Source organism: Galeopterus variegatus, unplaced genomic scaffold (assembly GCF_000696425.1).
Source record: "Galeopterus variegatus unplaced genomic scaffold, G_variegatus-3.0.2 Scaffold3330, whole genome shotgun sequence".
Lineage (NCBI taxonomy): Eukaryota > Metazoa > Chordata > Mammalia > Dermoptera > Cynocephalidae > Galeopterus > Galeopterus variegatus.
The window spans coordinates 174,167-194,832 of NW_007729441.1; the positions used below are offsets into that span (position 1 = coordinate 174,167).

At 47.0% G+C, this 20,666-nt stretch overlaps 2 protein-coding genes across 2 annotated transcripts; one reads left to right on the top strand and one right to left on the bottom strand.

Moving 5' to 3' along the window:
- The first annotated feature begins 624 nt into the window (after positions 1-624).
- TRIM54 (tripartite motif containing 54) lies at positions 625-19,741 on the top strand. The gene is made up of 9 exons (XM_008584655.1): positions 625-1,113; positions 14,899-15,071; positions 15,605-15,776; positions 17,650-17,745; positions 18,302-18,535; positions 18,798-18,820; positions 18,930-19,054; positions 19,183-19,263; positions 19,606-19,741. Exons 1-9 carry the CDS (start codon positions 946-948, stop codon positions 19,614-19,616), a joined length of 1,083 nt encoding a protein of 360 aa, XP_008582877.1. The 5' UTR covers positions 625-945; the 3' UTR covers positions 19,617-19,741.
- Positions 19,742-20,124: 383 nt separating this feature from the next.
- Positions 20,125-20,657, bottom strand: UCN (urocortin). Its single transcript, XM_008584656.1, has one exon. The coding sequence runs from the start codon at positions 20,655-20,657 to the stop codon at positions 20,271-20,273; it is 387 nt and encodes a 128-aa protein (XP_008582878.1). The 3' UTR covers positions 20,125-20,270.
- Positions 20,658-20,666: the final 9 nt, after the last annotated feature.

A 20,666-nucleotide genomic window follows, 5' to 3' on the forward strand; every position in this document is an offset into this window, starting at 1 on the left:
ACACTTTCTCAGGGGCATGCTCATAAGGTAGTTCCAAGCCCTGGCACAATGGTCACTTCTGGCCTCTTGAGCGTCTTTTCCTAGGGTGATGTAAGAAAGGGCTAGGCAAGAACAAAAATGGACCAGGAGGGTTGGACAAGAGGCTCTCTCTAGTCTCTGATGCCCTTGTTCTGAACCACACAGCCTTGAAGAGGTGGGTCAGGGTCACTGGCTAAGCCTGTGGAGGAGGAAACTGTCACTGACTGTAGGTCTGGCAAGATCTTTCCTGCCACCTGAGCCATGTACGGGGCCTCTCACATGGGCTGTTTTAGATTCTGTGTCACTGTCCAGGAAGAAGGGCCCAAGCCAGAGGATGGGGGTTCGGGGCTCATAGGAGTCTCCAGAGTGAGAGCAAGCAGAGACCGACACCTTTGCTGGCCCACCTTTCACCATAAACAGTGATGCCCTTCACCCCTGCTCTTGCTCAAGGGAGTCACTCATTCCCGAGTGAGTCAGGGTCACTCACTCGGTGACAGCTGAGGCTCGCCTTACATGAGCTAAATCGGGAGTAGGAATGTCATGCAGATGCCCCTTGTCTCCCCACCCCCATGGTAAAATTAATCTTCTTCCTGGGGAGTAAGGGACAAACAGTGCTGCCCACAGAGTGAACAAGAGAGAGTCATTTGAGGAACAAAAGGAGCATTTTACAGGGAGGGAGGGATAGATAAAGCTACATGTGCCTGGCCAGGGTACAGAGCAAAGAATAGAGACTCAGAAGTGTCTGGAGACAGCTAAGGACGAGACAAGTTGTTGAAGGGACAGGAGAGATAGCAGAGCTATTTCAAGAGTGAGCAACAGAAAGGGACGTAAGAATTCACAGACTAAGGTAAACGAGGAAGGGTCCAGAGGCGGTAAGAGAAGGCCAGGACCAGGGCCAAGGCCAGGGCAGGCACGATCGCTGAGGGGATGAACTTCACAGTGGGTTTCAAGCCGCTGCTAGGGGATGCACACAGCATGGACAACCTGGAGAAGCAGCTCATCTGCCCCATCTGCCTGGAAATGTTCTCCAAACCGGTGGTGATCCTGCCTTGCCAGCACAACCTGTGCCGCAAGTGTGCCAACGACGTCTTCCAGGTGGGCTTCAGGGACGGTGCAGGGCCAGGTAAACTGCCACAGATTTGGGGAAGACTTAGTAGGTCAGAGCTGAGACTCTAGCAGGCAATGGATGGGGTGCTCTGTGAGGTGGGTGGTGGCTACTATTGTGGCTGAAGAGCCGAAGAGCTGGGGTCCTAGCAGATCCCAAAGTAAGCATGAGTCAGCAGCCGCAGTGCGGCTGGTGGGTACAGCCTGTACGCAGACAGTAGCTAGAACGTTGGGATCCACAGAGTGGAGAAGATCCCATAGACTCAGAGAAGGAAGGGAGCCTGTGCTAGACTCTGCATTCCAGTTTGGAGTTTCAGACTTTGTGGAAAATCTGGTGAAAAGATCAGTGAGATAATCAAACAAACAAACAAAAACAACCCTGTGAGAAAACTGCATAATGACAGTAGAACTATTTGTATTTAAGACAAAGCTCACCACATCCATTTTGGGGGACAGAGTTACATAGTAGGCAGGAAACTGGACATTCTCCCCAACTCTAGTTCATAACTGTACCCTCCTCCAGATTCTTCCGTAAAGAGTCCTGCTGGTTAAAAGGTATCGAGGTCACTTGACAAGCTGAGAAGGCAGAGAGGAAATTTTACTTCCCAGAAGTGCAGCTAGTTTTGGTTTATTTGTTGTCATGGAGAACAGCATAGCTAATCAAATTCACAGGTATCATTTTAGCCTCTGGTTTCAAAAATAAAAGCAGCACGTACCAGAATGGTTTATGAATGGGCTTTCTTTCTTGCCTTGTGCCACTGGTGGAGGTTCTTGTAGGGTACCAACAGAGATCAGGGAGAGTGAGAGGAAAAGGCACACACAAAAGCCCTTGCAAATGAAGTAAAAACTCTCAGTAGACCAGAGCTGGGAGGCTTAGTGTGATTGTCAGTGATAAGAAGTATCATGAACAAGTATTCTTCATCTATGTCAGAAATTATGAGGNTGCAGGGCCAGGTAAACTGCCACAGATTTGGGGAAGACTTAGTAGGTCAGAGCTGAGACTCCAGCAGGCAATGGATGGGGTGCTCTGTGAGGTGGGTGGTGGCTATTGTGGCTGAAGAGCCGAAGAGCTGGGGTCCTAGCAGATCCCAAAGTAAGCATGAGTCAGCAGCCGCAGTGCGGCTGGTGGGTACAGCCTGTACGCAGACAGTAGCTAGAACGTTGGGATCCACAGAGTGGAGAAGATCCCATAGACTCAGAGAAGGAAGGGAGCCTGTGCTAGACTCTGCATTCCAGTTTGGAGTTTCAGACTTTGTGGAAAATCTGGTGAAAAGATCAGTGAGATAATCAAACAAACAAAAACAACCCTGTGAGAAAACTCCATAATGACAGTAGAACTATTTGTATTTAAGACAAAGCTCACCACATCCATTTTGGGGGACAGAGTTACATAGTAGGCAGGAAACTGGACATTCTCCCCAACTCTAGTTCATAACTGTACCCTCCTCCAGATTCTTCCGTAAAGAGTCCTGCTGGTTAAAAGGTATCGAGGTCACTTGACAAGCTGAGAAGGCAGAGAGGAAATTTTACTTCCCAGAAGTGCAGCTAGTTTTGGTTTATTTGTTGTCATGGAGAACAGCATAGCTAATCAAATTCACAGGTATCATTTTAGCCTCTGGTTTCAAAAATAAAAGCAGCACGTACCAGAATGGTTTATGAATGGGCTTTCTTTCTTGCCTTGTGCCACTGGTGGAGGTTCTTGTAGGGTACCAACAGAGATCAGGGAGAGTGAGAGGAAAAGGCACACATAAAAGCCCTTGCAAATGAAGTAAAAACTCAGTAGACCAGAGCTGGGAGGCTTAGTGCGATTGTCAGTGATAAGAAGTATCATGAACAAGTATTCTTCATCTATGTCAGAAATTATGAGGCAAAAGCCCTTGCAAATGAAGTAAAAACTCTCAGTAGACCAGAGCTGGGAGGCTTAGTGTGATTGTCAGTGATAAGAAGTATCATGAACAAGTATTCTTCATCTATGTCAGAAATTATGAGGAAATGTGTTGAACACAAGTGATTTTTAACTTAACCAAGAAAATACTTCCCTCTTAAGTTCCATGGGGCAGCATGTTTGTGGGGAGAGAGTGAGCTGGCTGAGTCAGGCCATCCCATGCTGGGCCCTGTGGCCCACCCCTTGTCTGTCTGCTGTCTGCCATCTTCACTGAGTGCCCAGCACCCTTTGATCTCCTGCCATTTCCCCATCAAAGTCCATTTCCATCTCCTATTCTTCTACGTGTCCAAACCTGCCAGTATGTGGCTGTCGTGAGTCAGTGGATTTTCCCTCTCTGGGGGCCTAGACTGAAGGCTATGCCTGCTCAAGTCCTGTATGAGAAGCTACGCCTTGCCCACCATCTATGGTCTAATTAACTCTCTGAACATCCTTCAGGCTGAGATGCCCAGGAGGGAAGGGCAGGAAGATTTTGCCATCCTTTCTGGTGAATTTATAGTGAGACAGCCTCTCGTTGGAACCTGAAATATAGGAGAACAAAGAGAAGTTTTGAAAGCTAATGTAATGTGTCCTGTAGAAAAGTGGTCAGAATGTGAAAGTGCAAGCCACATGCATCATTTGGCAAAGGGGCCCAGGAATACGCCCCATAAAGGGAGGCTAGAAGATGTGTGTTTCCTCCCCTGTTTAAGTCAGTCTTCTGTATCCAGGCACACTGTTCTGGTTCCAAGAAGCTCTAGAATATTGATCTGATCCCAGAGAGACCTGCGAATGGTTTGGGTCAAACTTTGTGAAGAATATTTGAGAGATAGCATGATTCCCAGGGCTTTAGGGTGGTTCTGTGGATTTGGAGTGATGTGCATCTTTTAAAGTACTGAACACTCCTAGGACCTGCAAGGAGAGAAGAGTAAACAGTTCCTTTTCTTGCTACTTTATTTGGGAGGGCCTGGTGGGAGGCTGACCCAGTTCTTCAGCTGTACTTATGTATATACATCTCAGTGTATCTCAGTAGCTCTCCCTCTGAAAGATGAGCATATTTAGTTTTTTCACACATTGCCTCCACATTTTGGCAACTCTAGGCATAATCAGATTGTCTGTTTTCTAAGTATGGGGACAAGAATAGGACTTTTGGTTCCTCTGTCTTCAGACCACTTAGGAAGAATACCTTTAGAACATTGCCTAGAAAGTTAACAGTTATAAAAGTGACACCAGTATGTCATATTTAAATTTTTTAATATATATATATATATATTTATTTTCAAACAGTATAGAAGTTCATATCATGAAAGGTGAATCTGCCACTCACTTTGGACCTTCAATTCCCTAGATAAGTGTAACCATTACCAACTTTCTTGGAAGTCCTTCCAGAAATTTTTATGAGTAGATACATATTTGCATGTTTGTACATACTTAAACTGGACTCACTGCCCTACACTGCCTCTGTGCATTTATTCTGTCTCGGTGACCATTCCATATGTACACACTCAGGTCTCTGTCTTCCTTTTTATATACTATATAGTGGTTCTACTGGACCACAGTCTATTTAATCTGTCCTCTAAAACATTTAGATAGTTTCCAGTGTTTTGAGATCCTAAAAACTGCTGTAATGGACAGCAAACAAGAATTTGGGGGCGCTGTGATTTTATAAATCAGGTTAACTAGACAGCCAGTAATCAAAATTTGAAATGCTAAAACATTTCATTAAAAATGTTGAACAGTATTTAGGATTTGGGAGGTAATCATCAGTAATCCTCCCCCCCCCAACACAATTATTTTCATTTTTTCTTATTACTTTCAAGACCTTGCCCCCATGCATATTTTTACATAATCGCCATCATAATTTAAATAGTTCTCTTTAGAGCTGTAGCACATCTCTCTTTCTGAAGTGAAACAGAATGAAACACCAAGACACTATATTAACCCTCTCTAATTTTTCCCTGTCTCTTTCCCACACTTGCTCCCACTCAGCTACCAAGAATTTTGACTAGAGGAAAGCTGTTGGTGTGGGAATTTGACACAAACATCTTCCCATGTGTTTCTGTATTTGTAAACTCTGTTCACTCCTAAACTACTTTAAAGCAAGCCTTCCGTTTATTTTTATACCTGCCCCCACTTCTCTGTGGGCACTTATTTATGAGCTGCAACCTGTTCTAATTTAACAGGCATCCAGAAGTCCTTGTAAGGAGATTGTTCGGGAACAGCTTTTCTGGAGGATTTTTGTCTAGGGAGGGACTTACAGAGGGGGGATATCAAGACTAACAAAGGGCAGTTTGGGAAAGAGATGACCTCTGTTCCACTCCTCTCTGAATTCCACTTCTTTACTAGTTCATTGTTAGGACCCAGTGGGAACAGGCCTCAGTGAAAATCCAACCCAGCCTACCTCCTCAACCACTGCCACCTGCTGCTGCTTCATGAGAAATTGGTTCACTGAAATTTTATGAATTGCATTAACCTCATAGCAGGATTAGGAAGCTTACTTCTTCTGTAAGGAAGAATCTTAAGTTTAGTGGGAACAAACACCTAGACTGAGACTTAGCACTCCTGGGTTCTCCTCCCACAAGTTTCTTAGTTAATTTGCCATGTGATGTGAATCAGCCTATTTCACCTCTTCAAGTCTGTTTACATATCTGTTGATTAAAAGGGAATTTTAAACTGTTCTTTAATATCACTTGTAATTATAACAATATGATTTCACAGATGTGAGCAGTACTATTATGGATTTCCATTTTTCAAGGGCTTTCCATTCCGTTAAGAGTGTCCTAACTTGGCCCACTCTTCTGATTATCCATCTTTCAGCAGTAGGGCTTAGTTTACCAACCCCTTGTGCCAGGCTCTTTCCTAGGTTCTGTCAGCCATCGCTAGCCCTCCACTCAAAATTCCTCCTACACCCACAGCTCAGCCTTTACTGAAATTTATTCTTTTAAGGCTCTTCAACCTTACTCCAAATGTCTGGTCTTCTGCCCATTATTTCACCATGGTATCTCCAGTATATTCCAAGGATCTGGCTCACAGAACCTGTGTGATCCACCATTCATTACTGGCAGGCCATCAGATTGAGGAAGATAGCCTTCAACAACCTCCTTTGCACCCTGCAATTGTGTCCCAAATTAGTGTCTCCCTGGATATCCAGGGAAGAGGGAAACATTCTGAGATAAGTATGGATTTGCTAGAGTAACAGCATTTACAAAGCATCCTTTTAGATGGGCCATTTCTGTTCGATGCTATGGAACATTACAAAGGAAATAGAAAGCAGCATGCAGCCTAAAAGAGAGATAGCTCATGGTATGTATGCCATACAAAAGCCTTGAACATAGCCTAAAATTAAATTCCATTTATTTATGCCATTCCATTTTATCCTTCACAGTGAAGAACAGTTATTTCATGCCCTGTGGTTCTATGTGGTCATTTATTTTCAAGGTCTAGATTAGGATTGTTATCGATCCTTTTCTGTTTGTGCAGTGCTTTATGATTTATAGAGTACCTTCACTAACATGATTCCATTTGAATTAGATGGAATGGACGTTGTCTCCATTTTACAGGACAGAACACAGGAAAAAGTTACAATCACACAAACAAAAGGACAGTGTAGGGACATAAATCTAGGTGTTCTGTTTCCTAGAGTGATGGAATTTCCTCTACACATCACATCATTGGAATTTTACTTTATAGGCCTGGCTCCCTTGTGTAAATATAAGATTTAAGTTAAGAACAAGACATTTATGTGTACAATAGAGCCGATCAGTTATTTGTCTTGAAATCGAAAGACAAACAGAAGCAGAAGAAAAGATTTTACTGACTAGATAGTAGTCAGCTGAGAGATCTTTAGCCCAATGTAGAGACCATCAGCTGTGAAGATATATTAAGGAAATTGCCATCTAATTCCTTAGAATATAAAATTATAATTTGTGATCAGAAAATTTAGGGACTTACAGTCAGGGAAGAGAGCAAATTCTTTTTTTGTGCCATGGACTCATTTGTCAGTCTGTGAAATTTGTGGATCCCATCTAAGAACAATATTTTAAGATGCATAAAGTATAATACATGATTATAAAAGAAACTATTGTATTAGAATACAGCATGCATTCTCAAGTGGGGTGATTTCACCCCCAAGGGGAAAAAATGGATTTTTGGAAGGGGACAAAAAATTTATTCTTTTATGTATAAAGCATAGATATGCATACCTTACATAAACAGATATATAGTATAACTGTGGGGGGACACTTAGTGGGGGAGAGGAGAGCAATTAGGGGGGAAATATCTAAAAAGGCTCCTGGAGGGCCGGCCCGGTGGCGCACTGCTACAGTGCGCCGCTTGGGAGCGCAGCGGCGCTCCCGCCGAGGGTTCGGATCCCACATACAGACCAGCCGCTCACTGGCTGAGTGAGGTACGGGCGTAACACCGAGGGTTGCGATCCCGTTGCCAGTCCCGGTCTGGTACGGGCGCGAGCACGACACTGAGGGTTGCGATCCGTTGCCGGTCACGAAAAAAGACAAAAAAAGGAAAAAAATTTTAAAAAATAAAAAGGCTCCTGGAGAGGGTAATAATGAAAAAAAGCTTGGGAAACACTGGGATATAATTACCAAAAATACATAATGCACATTTGATTAAGTAATATATGTACTTTTTGATTAACACATTAAATAATGAGATCTAGCAATGGGCCTAATAACTACTAGAATTTAGAAGTAGTGATAAGCATAATTGGTTTTTGAGATTTCAGCAACAACTGTAATGTGATTTGAAAACAGCCATGGGCACTGCTAAAACTATTGTGATTTGTGCTATTTCCCCTATATCATGCTGCATTAAATACCCTCTGTTAAAGAAACTACAGAGATTTTACCATTTTTTTGGTGGGCGGGGGTCAGCTGGCCAGTACTGAGATCCAAGCCTTTGGCCTTGGTGTTATTAGCACCACTCTCTAACCAGGGGGTAAGAATTTTATCCACATATCTAGTATAGATGACTTTCTCAAAATAGCCACCCAACATTTGCAAAAGGTTCGAGACAAAAGTCAGGTAAATTTTGATAGGGGGAGGGTGTCAGGAAAGGGTTAGTGCAAACTTCCCAAATTTCATTTTCATTTCACCTTTCTGATTTTTGCTATAGCTGTGTACCACCTATACAACAATTTAATAGTTGTGGTAAATCATGCCAAGAGATGCCAGCAGTATTTCTTCTCTTAGACTCTAGTGCCATGAAGTTGAATACAACCATTTTTAAATTAATTCTTACTTGGCACTCCATTATCATTGGATTGATTTAACTCAGCTACATTTTTAATATTTCAAAGTCAGAAGATATATGGCACATGGTTTCATTTTCTTTTACGACTTTTTAAAATACTCCAAAAATGTGGAAGGAAAATACAGGGTAACATGCTTCAGCAGAGCATAACATTTCTTTTCTCTTGCCTTCCATGGCACCAGCCTTCTGGCTCTCTCTTTCTTTCTGGTTCTTTTTAGACCCCTTGGAGGTCGTATAACTTCGTATAATGTATGCTATACGAAGTTATTACGTGTTGCCCCCGCGCCTCGCTCAGCCAGTGAGCGGGAACCAGTCTGTATGTGGGATCCGAACCCTCGGGCAGGAGCGCCGCCGCGCTTCCCAAGCGGCGCACTATCCAGTGCGCCACTGGGCCGGCCCCTAATAGTTCAATTTTAAAAGACTCACTTTTAGGGCTGGCCAGTTGATCACTTGGGAAGAGTGGTGGTGCTGATAACACCAAGGTCAAGGGTTCAGATCCCCTTACTGGCCAGGTACCAAAACAAACAAAAAATAAAATAAAAAGACTCACTTTTAGAGCTTAAATATTTACTTTATCCTCAGCCTAAACAGTAAAATCCATGAAAAATCACGAGTTTTATGGGCTGTTTTTTCCTAATATGCATTAGAAGAAACATGTACAAATCTTAAATGTTCATCCTCATAGGGCCTAAAATCTTCATGCTTCTCATCAGTACATACACCATTTTTGGGGGAACACAGTGAGAGCCTCTAAGCAACACAAGTATTCTGCCATGAGCCAGAGGGACCTGGAAAGTCCAAAAGATAAACTTCGCTATTTTGTTACTAGTCAGATTTGATCCTAATATCAAAGGGCACATGTGTATAGTATATTGACCAGACTAGGAAAGAAGTGGGGTTGGGAGTTGGGTGGGGGAAAGCATTGCTGAAGTAATCACAGAAAGGAAGGAGGTTAAGAGGAAAGCCAGAGTCAGGCCAGATATCGGTAGGATATGGCAGAGGAATTAGGTTCTAGAAGCAGGAGGGGACTATGGGAGCAGGGAATGAAAGGCTACATGCAAAATACTGGACTGTGGTGTCTGCTCCAGGGAGAGCACCAGTCCTGAGCCAGATTGTGAAGAAGGCAGAGATATAGTCCCTCCCTCTGTCCCAGGAAAGGGACTCTTCAAACAAAGGACTTAGCGTTGGACTACCTGAGTATTGATGCCTCAGCCCTTTGAGTTCCAGGAGAAAGGCGGTGATTAACCAATGGGATCAGCTGCTAAAGAAATTTCACTGGCAGGCAGGGAGTGGTAGAGAAGTAGTGTGCCCTCAGCCCGCCTCGGGTCAAGCCTGAAGTCAGTCCTGACTGTGGGGAGTTTGAAGTAAGGCGTTTGCCAAGATATCCCAAGTCCTGATTCCTTTTCCTTTTTTTTTTTTTTTTTTTTTGCGGCTGGACGGCATGGAGATCCAAACCCGTGACCTTGGTGTTATAAGGCACTAACCAACTGAGCTAAGTGTACAACCCCTCTCCCCCCACTTTTTTCCTTTTAAGAAAATTGTGATGAATACACATAACAAGAATTTACCATCGCAACCATTTTTTTTTTCTTGTCTTTTTCATGACCGGCAAGGGGATTGCAACCCTTGGTGTGGTGTCGCCCACACCACGCTCAGCCAGTGAGCGCACCAGCCATCCCTATATAGGATCCGAACCCGCAGCGGGAGCGTTGCTTCGCTCCCAGCGCCGCACTCTCCCGAGTGCACCACGGGCTCGGCCCGGTCGTAACCATCTTTAAATGTAGAGTTCAATGGCGTTAATTATGTTCACATTGTTGGCAACCATCACTACCAATCTCCAGAACTTTTTGATCATCCAAAACTGAAACTCTGTACCCATTAAACAATAACTCCGCATTCTCCCTCCCACAGTCCTTGGCAACCGGCATTCTACTTTCTGTGTCTATGGATTTGACTATTCCAAGTACCTCATATAAGGGGAATTATACAATATTTGTCCTTTCGTGTCTGGCTTATTTCGCTTAGCATAATGTCTTCAAGGTCAATCCATATTGTAGGCTGTAGTCCTGATAACTTTTATCTGTTATTTTCTACTACAATCTATGTGACTTTTGTTAGCGTCATCCATTCCACTATCAAATGTGGGTATGTTTACAATATATTTTACATAATTTCTTTCCTTTTTCTGCCAGCTCTCTTCTCCAACTTTTTAGAGGGGGGTGAGGGGGTGCAGCTGGCTGGTACAGTCTTCCCCAGCTTTGATCGCTTATATCTTTTCTTTAATCAAGAAACTGTTTTATTTCTTTAAAAAAAATGTTAGATTGAAATTGTATTAGTTCTTGGAACATTTCTTCTTCCAAAGGATATTCTTCATCTGTCCTTTGCTTGTCATGCTTTCTTTTTCTTTTTCTTTTTCTCTTGGCAGCTGGCCTCTACATGTCATGCTTTCTTTTTCTTTTCCTATTATCTTGGCTTGCATCTTCTGTTGGATCCGAATAGAGTAGTTTTATCTGGGACTGTGTTTACCTTGGCTTGCTTTCGCTGTTCTCTTAAATGTAAGCTGGCTGGCTGGATTTTGTCGTTTGTTTGGAATCTCTGTTTAGTCCTTTGGCTTCTTTGGTGAATAGAGGGGTATGACCTGAATTAAGAGGTAGTTGAGTGTCTCGATTTACTTATGTTGTCTCAAGAGTATTTTTCACACAGAGTCCAATGAATTACCTACCCTGGAGGCGTGTGCAGATCCATGGGAGGAGTCTCCCCTAAGATTTGAGCTATTTCCACTCCGTTTCACAGACAAGCAGGTCATTCTGGTTGAAAGTGGGGCCTTTATAGCACTCCACGGCACACAGGGTTTTGATTTGATGGGTCATCTTTGCTTAAATAACTTTAATCCATAATTGCATAGTTGATTTTCAGGCTGTAGTTTCTTTCTTCTGTGAAGAGTTGCGCGGCCGGCCCGTGGCTCACTCGGGAGAGTGCGGTGCTGATAACACCAAGGCCACGGGTTCGGATCCCATATAGGGATGGCCAGTTGGCTCACTGGGTGAGCGTGGTGCTGACAACACCAAGTCAAGGGTTAAGATCCCCTTACCGGTCATCTTTTTAAAAAAAAAAAAAAAGAGTTGCTGTTTGGTTCTCCATGACCTCTTTACTTAAAAAAAAAAATTCTATCGCTGCCTGAGACTCAGAGAGATGAGTGTCAGCTCTGGGCATAATCCTTCAGTTGGCCTAATTTTATTGTATCTGACAATGTAGTATAATGCTTATTAGGACAGACTCTGGAATCAGAGTGCCTGAGTTCAAATTTTGCCTCTGCCACCTGTTAGCTGATGAACACGAGCAATTTATTTAACTTCTCTGGACCACAATTTCCTCATCTTTGAAATGGGGCTATTAATAGTACCAACTTCAGAGGGCTGATATGAGGATTAAATGAGTTAATACAAATAAAAGACTTAGAACAAATGCAGGAATACAGTATGTGCCTAATAGATGTTAGCCACTGTCACTGTATTTCTTGTAGTCTAAATTAGGGGTGAATGTCCAGCTCTTCCACCATCTTTATCAGAAGCTCTTGAGGATTAAATTCAGCAACATCAGGAAAACCCATGGTACAATAATTGACACATAATAGGCCTTCAAAACATTTGTTGAATGTAAAATAATGAATATATCTGCATTTGTGCCCCAGGAAGAAGAAGGATGCAGTGAGTGGTGGAGGCAGGGAGAGAGGCTACCCAAGAGTTTGTCTTTGCTCTGGGCTATAGGTTCCCTTTCCTCCCATGTAAACATTTACTGAACACTTCTACGTGCTTGCCACCAGCAAGTCAAAGATAATCAAGATCCCTCCAGGAGCTTGCAGGCTTAGAGTTCTCTCAATACCTGCTTACTCACTTGGATTCTAAATATTAAAAGGTAGTTGTAGAGTTAGCTCAGTTGGTTAGAGCATGGTGCTGATAACATCAATGTCCAGGGGTTGATCCCTCTACCAGCTAGCAGCCAAAAACCAAACAAACCTTAATTTTCTTTTTTTTTTTTTTTTTTTTTTGTGGCTGGCCAGTACAGGGATCGAACCCTGGACCTTGGTGTTGTCAGAACCATTCTCTAACCAACTGAGCTAACAGGCCAGCCTAAAAGGTAATTGTATTAACACATTCCGTAAATTAAACTCAACAATATTCATGCAGTTCTAGCTATTGAGGACAGAAGCACAAACACAGCCTCAGATAATCTCAAACTAATCTGTTCCAGGTTTATGATGGGCTAAAGTGTTAATTTCTTATGATTTTTAAGAAATCCCAAGAAAAATGTGGTATTTGTGCCACATGCCAGTTACTTTCCCCAAGATGCGCTGTCCGCTTCACACAGGGGCCACGTTTCCTGCCTTGCCTACATCTCTTGCTACCAAGGGATCAAACCAGACTCTTGACTTGGATGCCCTCTGTGCATGATGGGGTGCTGCTGTGCACACATAAGTGTCATTCCAAACTGGTCTTCCAGTTGGTGTATAATATAGGGATTTGGAGTATTTCATGGAACCCAATTGTAGGAAATACATCTAAATATGCAAAGTCATAGGGACTACTATCTCCATTACTCCCTAGGAGTGCATGGTTTTTCCAGCTGGTTAAGATTAGGTTCTGCTGTAAGTAAACCCAAAATAACAGCAGCTTGAAAGAGGTAAAAATTTCCTTTTCTTGAAGTGGAAATATGGATAGGCAGTCCAGGACTGCCTCAGCAGAGACCCATCCTTTAATCTTGTTGCCATTCTCAACATGTGGCTTTCACCTCATGGTTCAAGATGGCTCTTTCTTTTTCTTTTTTTTTTTTTTTTTCCAAAAGATGACTGGTAAGGGGATCTTAACCCTTGGCTTGGTGTTGTCAGCTCCACGCTCAGCCAGTGAGCCAACCGGCCATCCCTATATAGGATCCGAACCCATGGCCCTGGTGTTATCAGCACCGTACTCTCCCAAGTGAGCCATGTGCCAGCCCTCAAGATGGCTCTTTCAACTTGAGATGTCCCATTTTCATTCCAGCCAGCAGGAAGGAGAAAAGAGAAAGAGTGGGACATGCCCCTCCCATTAAAGATTACTTCCTAGAAATTGCACAAAAATTAAAGATACTTACGAGAAATTGCATTTCTATTCCCTTCCCAAAACAGTCACCTGGCCACATGCAGCTGGAGGGAGGCTGGGATAAATGGTCCTTATATGATGCCTTGCTAAAACTTAGGGGCTCTATTACTGGAGAAGAGGGGTGAGCATCAGGGAACAACAGCAGTTTCTGCAGGTCTTTGGTCTCTGCTTCTCTCCACAAATTGATTCTTTTCTGCAGACCAGCCATCTCTGTTCATAGTTTCTGACCCCTCAAACTTTCCAGGATGGCCATAATGTCAGCTCTTAGCCCAGCTCCACAGGTCTTTCCAGTTCCAAAGCAGCACCTGGTATAGCCAACTCAGCTTCTGTTTCTCAATTCCAAATTCCTGGGAGAGAACACTTGATTCATCCTGTTTGGGTCAGGTGATCACCTCCTCAGCTCTGAAGCAATCATCTGTGGCGAGGGGCATGCTGGGGTTCTCCCTCTCAGGACAATTCTTTAAGGAGGGGATGTAGTGGAAGGAAGTGCTGAGCATCTCTGGTAAGTCCTCCTGAGCTTACCCCTATCACCACAGCCGTCCCATTTGATGCGGTTGTCTGCTCATCCTTAGGGCAGGGATGCATCTTGGTCCCACCTTTATTTATTTATTTTTTTTAAAAGATGACCGGTAAGGGGATCTTAACCCTTGGCTTGGTGTTGTCAGCACCACACTCAGCCAGTGAGCGAACCGGCCATCCCTATGTAGGATCCGAACCCGGGGCCTTGGTGTTATCAGCACCGCACTCTCCCGAGTGAGCCATGGGCCGGCCCCTTGGTCCCACCTTTAACTCAGAGCCTAGCAATTATCTAGCACACTCAATATCTGATGTAAAACAAATAATCCAGTTTAGTCCTCAGTTTCACAGAGGTTGAATGCTTGCCCAAATTAATATAGTAAAAAAAAGCAACAGGGGCAGCACAAGAACTCAGGACTCAAGACTCCTAGTCCCTGGAACGATTTCCCAGAATTAGCCAGCTAGCTATGGTTTGTCTTCCCCCTTGTTCAGCACTTGTCTCTGCTTGCACCCCTGCCCGGGACTGCAAAGAATTCCCCCCAGATGTGGCCATGTGGGCCCCAGCCTGGAAGACATTGGCTGCACCACTCAGAGTCTAATTTCTTATGTCAGCTTTCCTGCCAAGGCCAGTGTCTCCCTATAGGTCCAAGCTCAATCCCTTTGGAGAAATCCCATCCTGATGAGGCCTTGGCCAAAGCTAGGCTCTGGATGCAGGGACACTCAAGGAGGTGGGCTGAGTAAAGGCAGAAGTGGGAAGCAAGATCTATCTCCATGGCCACCTACCCCAAGCTGCTCTCAGAGGAGGGTCTAGCCTTAGAAAAGAGCTAATGCCTCTTCTTCCACCATTCTACTCTTGAGCCCCCACAACCTTTCCCCTGCCTCCTCCCAGTTTCCCCATGCCTCACTGTGCTTGTCCTCTCACATCAACTGTCCCCACAGGCCTCAAACCCTCTGTGGCAATCTCGGGGCTCTACCACTGTGTCTTCGGGAGGCCGTTTCCGCTGCCCATCTTGCAGACATGAGGTTGTCCTGGACCGACATGGTGTCTATGGCCTGCAGCGAAACCTGCTAGTGGAGAACATTATTGATATTTACAAGCAGGAGTCATCCCGGTGAGCTGGTCAGCGCCTCTTACCTCTTTAAAGGGCAGGGCCTGGGACAAAGCCAAAGAACCCATCAGGGCCAGAGGGAGGGACTGAAACGATCAACCTGCCTCTTCAGTTTAGAGATGAGAGAACTAGACCCCGAAAGAGGGAGGGACTTGCCCCAGGTCACCCAGAAAGGAAGAGCTCTAATTCCCTGGCCAATAATTCCCCTTTACCCTCTCCTCCTGAGGAGGGTCTGGCAGCCCACCAACAAAGTCCCTGTCAACCCCCATGACTTCCTGACCTATGGGGTTTCCCTGCTTCCTGGAATACACACTATTCTTGAATCCAGTCCTCCTCCAGCTCTTAGCTCCTTCTATACCCCAAGTAAGAGCACTGCAGAAGTCACTCACCTGCTGAGCCACAGCACCACCTGCAGGGGCAGAGAAGGTGGTGGCGGAGGCTGAAGAGAAGGTGCTCATGGGGCCCCACCCGCTCGGGGCCACCTCCTCTGGGCCTGGCCTCTGACCCACCTTGCCACTCTGCCCACTCCCCTCCAGGCCACTGCACTCCAAGGCTGAGCAGCACCTCATGTGCGAGGAGCATGAAGATGAGAAGATCAATATCTACTGCCTGAGCTGTGAAGTGCCCACCTGCTCTCTCTGCAAGGTCTTCGGTGCCCACAAGGACTGTGAGGTGGCCCCGCTGCCCACCATTTACAAGCGCCAGAAGGTATCAAGCAGGGGAGGAAGCAGGCATGTGGGAGTGGGGGCTTAGGACAGGCTCTCAAATTTCAGCTTCTTACTCCATCTTGCTTTAAAGTCCGTGGGCTGGCCAGTTAGCTCAGTCGGTTAGAGCACAGCTTTATAACACCAAGATCATGGGTTTGGATCCCTGTACCGGCCAGCTGCCAAAAACAAAATAAATAAATAAAATTCAGCAGATCAGGGCTAAAGTTCCAGCTCTGTGCTGGACTCAGTATGTGACCTTGGGTAAGTTACTTGACCTTTCTGGCCCTCTCTTTCCTCACTTGTAAAATGGGAATGAAAATACCTACATCAGAGAGCTGTTGTAAGGATAACATTAAATAATGGATAAAAGGTGGGCTAGATAGATACTTTCGAGGTCCTCTCATTAGCAAGCAACCAGATTCTGCGTAAAACATAATTTTGAAAATTATGTTGGTTGGCAAATAGGAAGTAAAGGGAATCTCCAGGTGGGGGTGGGGTGGGAAAAGGAGGGGAGAGTGAGGTGAAAACAGAACCCTGACTGGCAAGCACAGAAAAGGCAGCATTTCCCAGAGGCCCAGTGCTGGCAATATCACTGGGCTAGAGGGAAGAGACTATTGCCTCCAAACCCCTCCAAGATGGGGGACCTGCATCTAAGATTTCGAAGACGTCAGGTTAAACGGGAATCCGAAGCTCTAAAGTGGTCAATTGTGCCCCCTAGCTTTTGACAGAAGCAAATGCAAATTCTGCTTGGAGGAAAATATCCTCAATTTAGGCCCTTAGGTGTTCCTCAGATTAAGCTCAATAGTGGGGTTGGCCGGTTAGCTCAGTTGGTTAGAGTGCAGACTTATAACACCAAGGTCATGGGTTCAGATCCCCATACCAGCCAACCATCAAAAAAAAAAAATCAATAAAATATTAGCTGATAATTGAAAATACACAAAGAAATGTACTCCATGAATGAAGTCAAAAGAAACAAAAATTATAGGTTTAGATACCCAAGGAATTCAGGTGTTGGAATTACTAAAGAATAGAAAGTCACTATGAATAAAATGCTCTTTAAAAAATGGACTTTTAGGGCCGGCCCGTGGCTCACTCGGTAGAGTGCAGTGCTGATAACACCAAGGCCATGGGTTCGGATCCCATATAGGGATGGCTGGTTCGCTCACTGGCTGAGTGTGGTGCTGACAACACCAAAACAAGGGTTAAGATCCCCTTACCGGTCATCTTTAAAAAAAAAAAAATGGGCTTTTAAAACCAACCAATAGGGCCGGCCCGGTGGCGCACTGCTACAGTGCGCTGCTTGGGAGCGCAGCGGTGCTCCCGCCAAGGGTTCGGATCCCACATACAGACCGGCCACTCACTGGCTGAGCGAGGTACGGGCACAACACCGAGGGTTGCGATCCCGTTGCCGGTCCCGGTCCGGTACGGGCGCGACACTGAGGGTTGTGATCCGTTGCCAGTCACGAAAAAAGACAAAAAGGAAAAAAAAAATCCCAGAATGAGAAAATAAGGAGAATGGAGAAGAGACAATATTATCTAAATGGATAATCATGAAGAATTTTTCAGAACTGATGGAAGACATGAATCTACAGATAAAGCATCTAGTCTAGTGCCTGGCATTTGGTGGATGTTTTGAGAATGTCTATTCTTTTCCCATTTGGTGGGGAAGGGCTTCTTCTCTCCACCTCCTTCCAGAATCCACAGAACATTTCATACTTCTTGGGTGGTTCCATGCCTTCTAGATCTCTGTAGAAGCCCTGATTTGGGGAGGAGGGGAGGAGCAGCCCTCTCCTAGGCAGCCTTGGCTGGGGTGAGACTGGTGCAGCTCTAAGCCAGGTCCTCCAGCTCTAAGCTCTGACCTGTGTATGTGGCAGAGTGAGCTCAGCGATGGCATCGCGATGCTGGTGGCAGGCAATGACCGTGTGCAAGCAGTGATCACACAGATGGAGGAGGTGTGCCAGACCATCGAGGTGAGCCTGGACTGAGAGGGAGTGGGGAACAGAGACTGGCTGGCCTGGAGACCGCTAGATCCCAAGAGAACTGCTCCTCTCTGACCTCTGCCCAAAGTGGCCAAAAAGTTTCTGAGCTCCTGGAAGTGGTGGGATACACTAAGCCAGGCTGCTGGGTCTGAATACCAACTTTGCAGCTCACTAGCTCTGTAACTTTGGTCCAGTTATTTAACTTCTCTGTGCCTTGGTTTTGGTAGTTTTCAACTACATAAAATAGTGATGATTAGAATGATATAGTCTTTTTGAGAATTAAATGGAATAATGCAAGTAAAAACTAGGACCAGGGATATAGATGGCACTCAGTGAAGCTACTTTAAAATATCAGGTTGTTATTACCAAAGAGACCTGGACTGGATTCTGGCTCTGCCTCTAACTCACAGTGTAGCCAGGACAGATCATTTTCCTTCTTGGCTCTAAGTCCCATTAAGCGGGGAGTGGGTCAAGTAAATATCCAATGCTCTCCCAGCTATGGGGGCCTCAGACCTGCCCTCGCTCATCTGTGCTCCTGGTCTTTCAGGATAACAGCCGGAGGCAGAAGCAGTTGTTAAACCAGAAATTCGAGACCCTGTGCGCAGTGCTGGAGGAGCGCAAGGGCGAGCTGCTGCAAGCGCTGGCCCGGGAGCAGGAGGAGAAGCTGCAGCGCGTCCGCAGCCTCATCCGTCAGTATGGAGACCACCTGGAGGCCTCCTCTAAACTGGTGGAGTCTGCCATCCAGTCTATGGAGGAGCCACAGATGGCGCTCTACCTCCAGGTGGGTCCTGGGGGAGGCCGACAGAGCCACACAGTGGCTGATGTCCCGGCCTTAGCACCTGGAGACCCAGGTTCAAGTCTTGCCTCTTGCACCTACTTGTCCCCATGACCTCAGGCAAGTCACCCTCTCTGAGTTCGTTTTCTCCTTAGTGAATTGGGATATGCATCCCCACCTATCCCACAGGTCTGTGGTGAGAATCAGAACTGGGACTTTGCCAGGGCTGGCACAGTGCTGACTCTCATCCTCTTTTTCTTCCCTGCAGCAGGCCAAGGAGCTGATCAATAAGTGAGTAGGCAGAGTGGAAAGGGAGAGGAAGGGGCCACACACGCTCCACTAGCTGGGGAGGGGCGAGAGTGCCAGGGCATTGCCAACTGAGCCTCTGTGGCCCCCGCAGGGTCGGGATGATGTCGAAGGTGGAGCTGTCAGGACGGCCGGAGCCAGGCTACGAAAGCATGGAGAAGTTCACCCTGAGCGTGGAGCACGTGGCTGAAATGCTGAGGACCATCGACTTCCAGCCAGGTGAGGGAGCAAGGGAGCAAGAGGCCGGCCTCTGGGGTTGGGCGTTCAGACCCTTCGTGGGGGTGTGAGGTGGGTCTGACGGCCAGAAAAGCAGGGATGTCACCTCATGGGGCCTTCCTTTGGTTCAGGTGCTTCCGGGGAAGAAGAGGATGAGGAGCTGGAAGAGGGCAGTGCAGGGCCTGAGGAAGAGCGGCTAGCTGGGCCGGAAGGTGAGATGGCCCGAGGGGCTTTGGGGCGGGATATGGCTGGCACACTCCTGTCCCCACCTCCGTGATTGCCCTCCCTGTGGCACAAGGGGTTGCTTGCAGCACCCACTCCTAAGTGCCACCCAAACCTGCAGCCAAAAGGGAGTATCCCCTAGCCCGTGGAAAAGTACACTTTCTTTGCCCCCAGCCATTCCTCTGGGGCTTTTGGGAGACAGGATTGGGTCTGCAAGTAGAGGAGAAACCCATGTGGGGTTCTGCGTGGCTGGGCAAAGGGAGTGAGCGGGGGTCCGGGCTGCCTTGTTCCTTTGGACCTCCCACCCACTGAGCTTTCTTTCCTGGGCACAGGCCTGCACTGACCCTGAGCCCTGCACACCCCGGGCCTGGCGCTAGGTTGGTGGAGGATCTGCACTGGGACCCCGCACCACTCAGCTCATGCCCCAACCCGGGAAAGGGGCTCAATAAAGGACTCAGGCGTCCCAGACCAATATCTCCTTTCGCTGCCCACTCCCTCAGCCTCGGCTTGGGAGGCAATCTGCCACCATCCCGCCCTTCCCCGAACCTGACGCCATGTGGAGGGGGCGAAAGTTAATGGACCCCCATTGGGCACCTCCTTAAAGTCAGGAGTGGACTCACGAGCCCAGTGCCCTGGGAAGAGGGTCGAGGGTGGTGCAATGGTGCGTGAACCTCTGAATTCCTGGGGATTTGGGTAGCGATGGGGCCCACAGGAACCTGGCTGAAAGCCATTCTCCCGGAGACCCCCAACCCTGGCAGCATCTCGTTCCCTCCCGCTGGCCTGGGAGCCCCCACTTTCCCACGGTTCCCACCTTGCTGTGGTTGCCCACGCCCTCACGACAGAAGCCAAAGGCTCTTCAGCACGTTTATTACAAAATAGCCACTCAGAGAGTGCTTGAGGTGTCCCTGGGCCACTCTGCCCCAGGAGACTGGGTCAGTTCCGGTTGCGCCCGTCCCAGGCCCGGGCTGGGGGAAGGGGTCAAAGTTTTCGTGGCCGATCACTTGCCCACCGAGTCGAATATGATGCGGTTCTGCTCCGCGCGCTCCCGCTGGCTCTGCGTCCGCGCCAGCTCCAGCAGGGACCGCAGCAGGTGGAAGGTGAGGTCAATGGACAGTGGAGGGTTGTCCCGTCGCGGCCGCTCGCCTGCCGTCCCGGATCCCCATCGGCCCGGCCCCGCGCGGCGCGGGAAGCGCTCCGACAGCAGCAAGAGGAGCGCGCGGGCCCCGCCGCCCTGGTTCCGCTCCCCTGGGCTCCATCGCAGACTCGGGTCCTGGACCTCGGCCGCCGCCGTCGCCGCCCCTGCGCTCCACTGGCTGTTCCCGGGGCGCAGCTGTGCCAGGAGCAGCAGCGCCGCCAGCCGCGCCGCGCCTCCCGACTGCCTCATGGTGCCGCC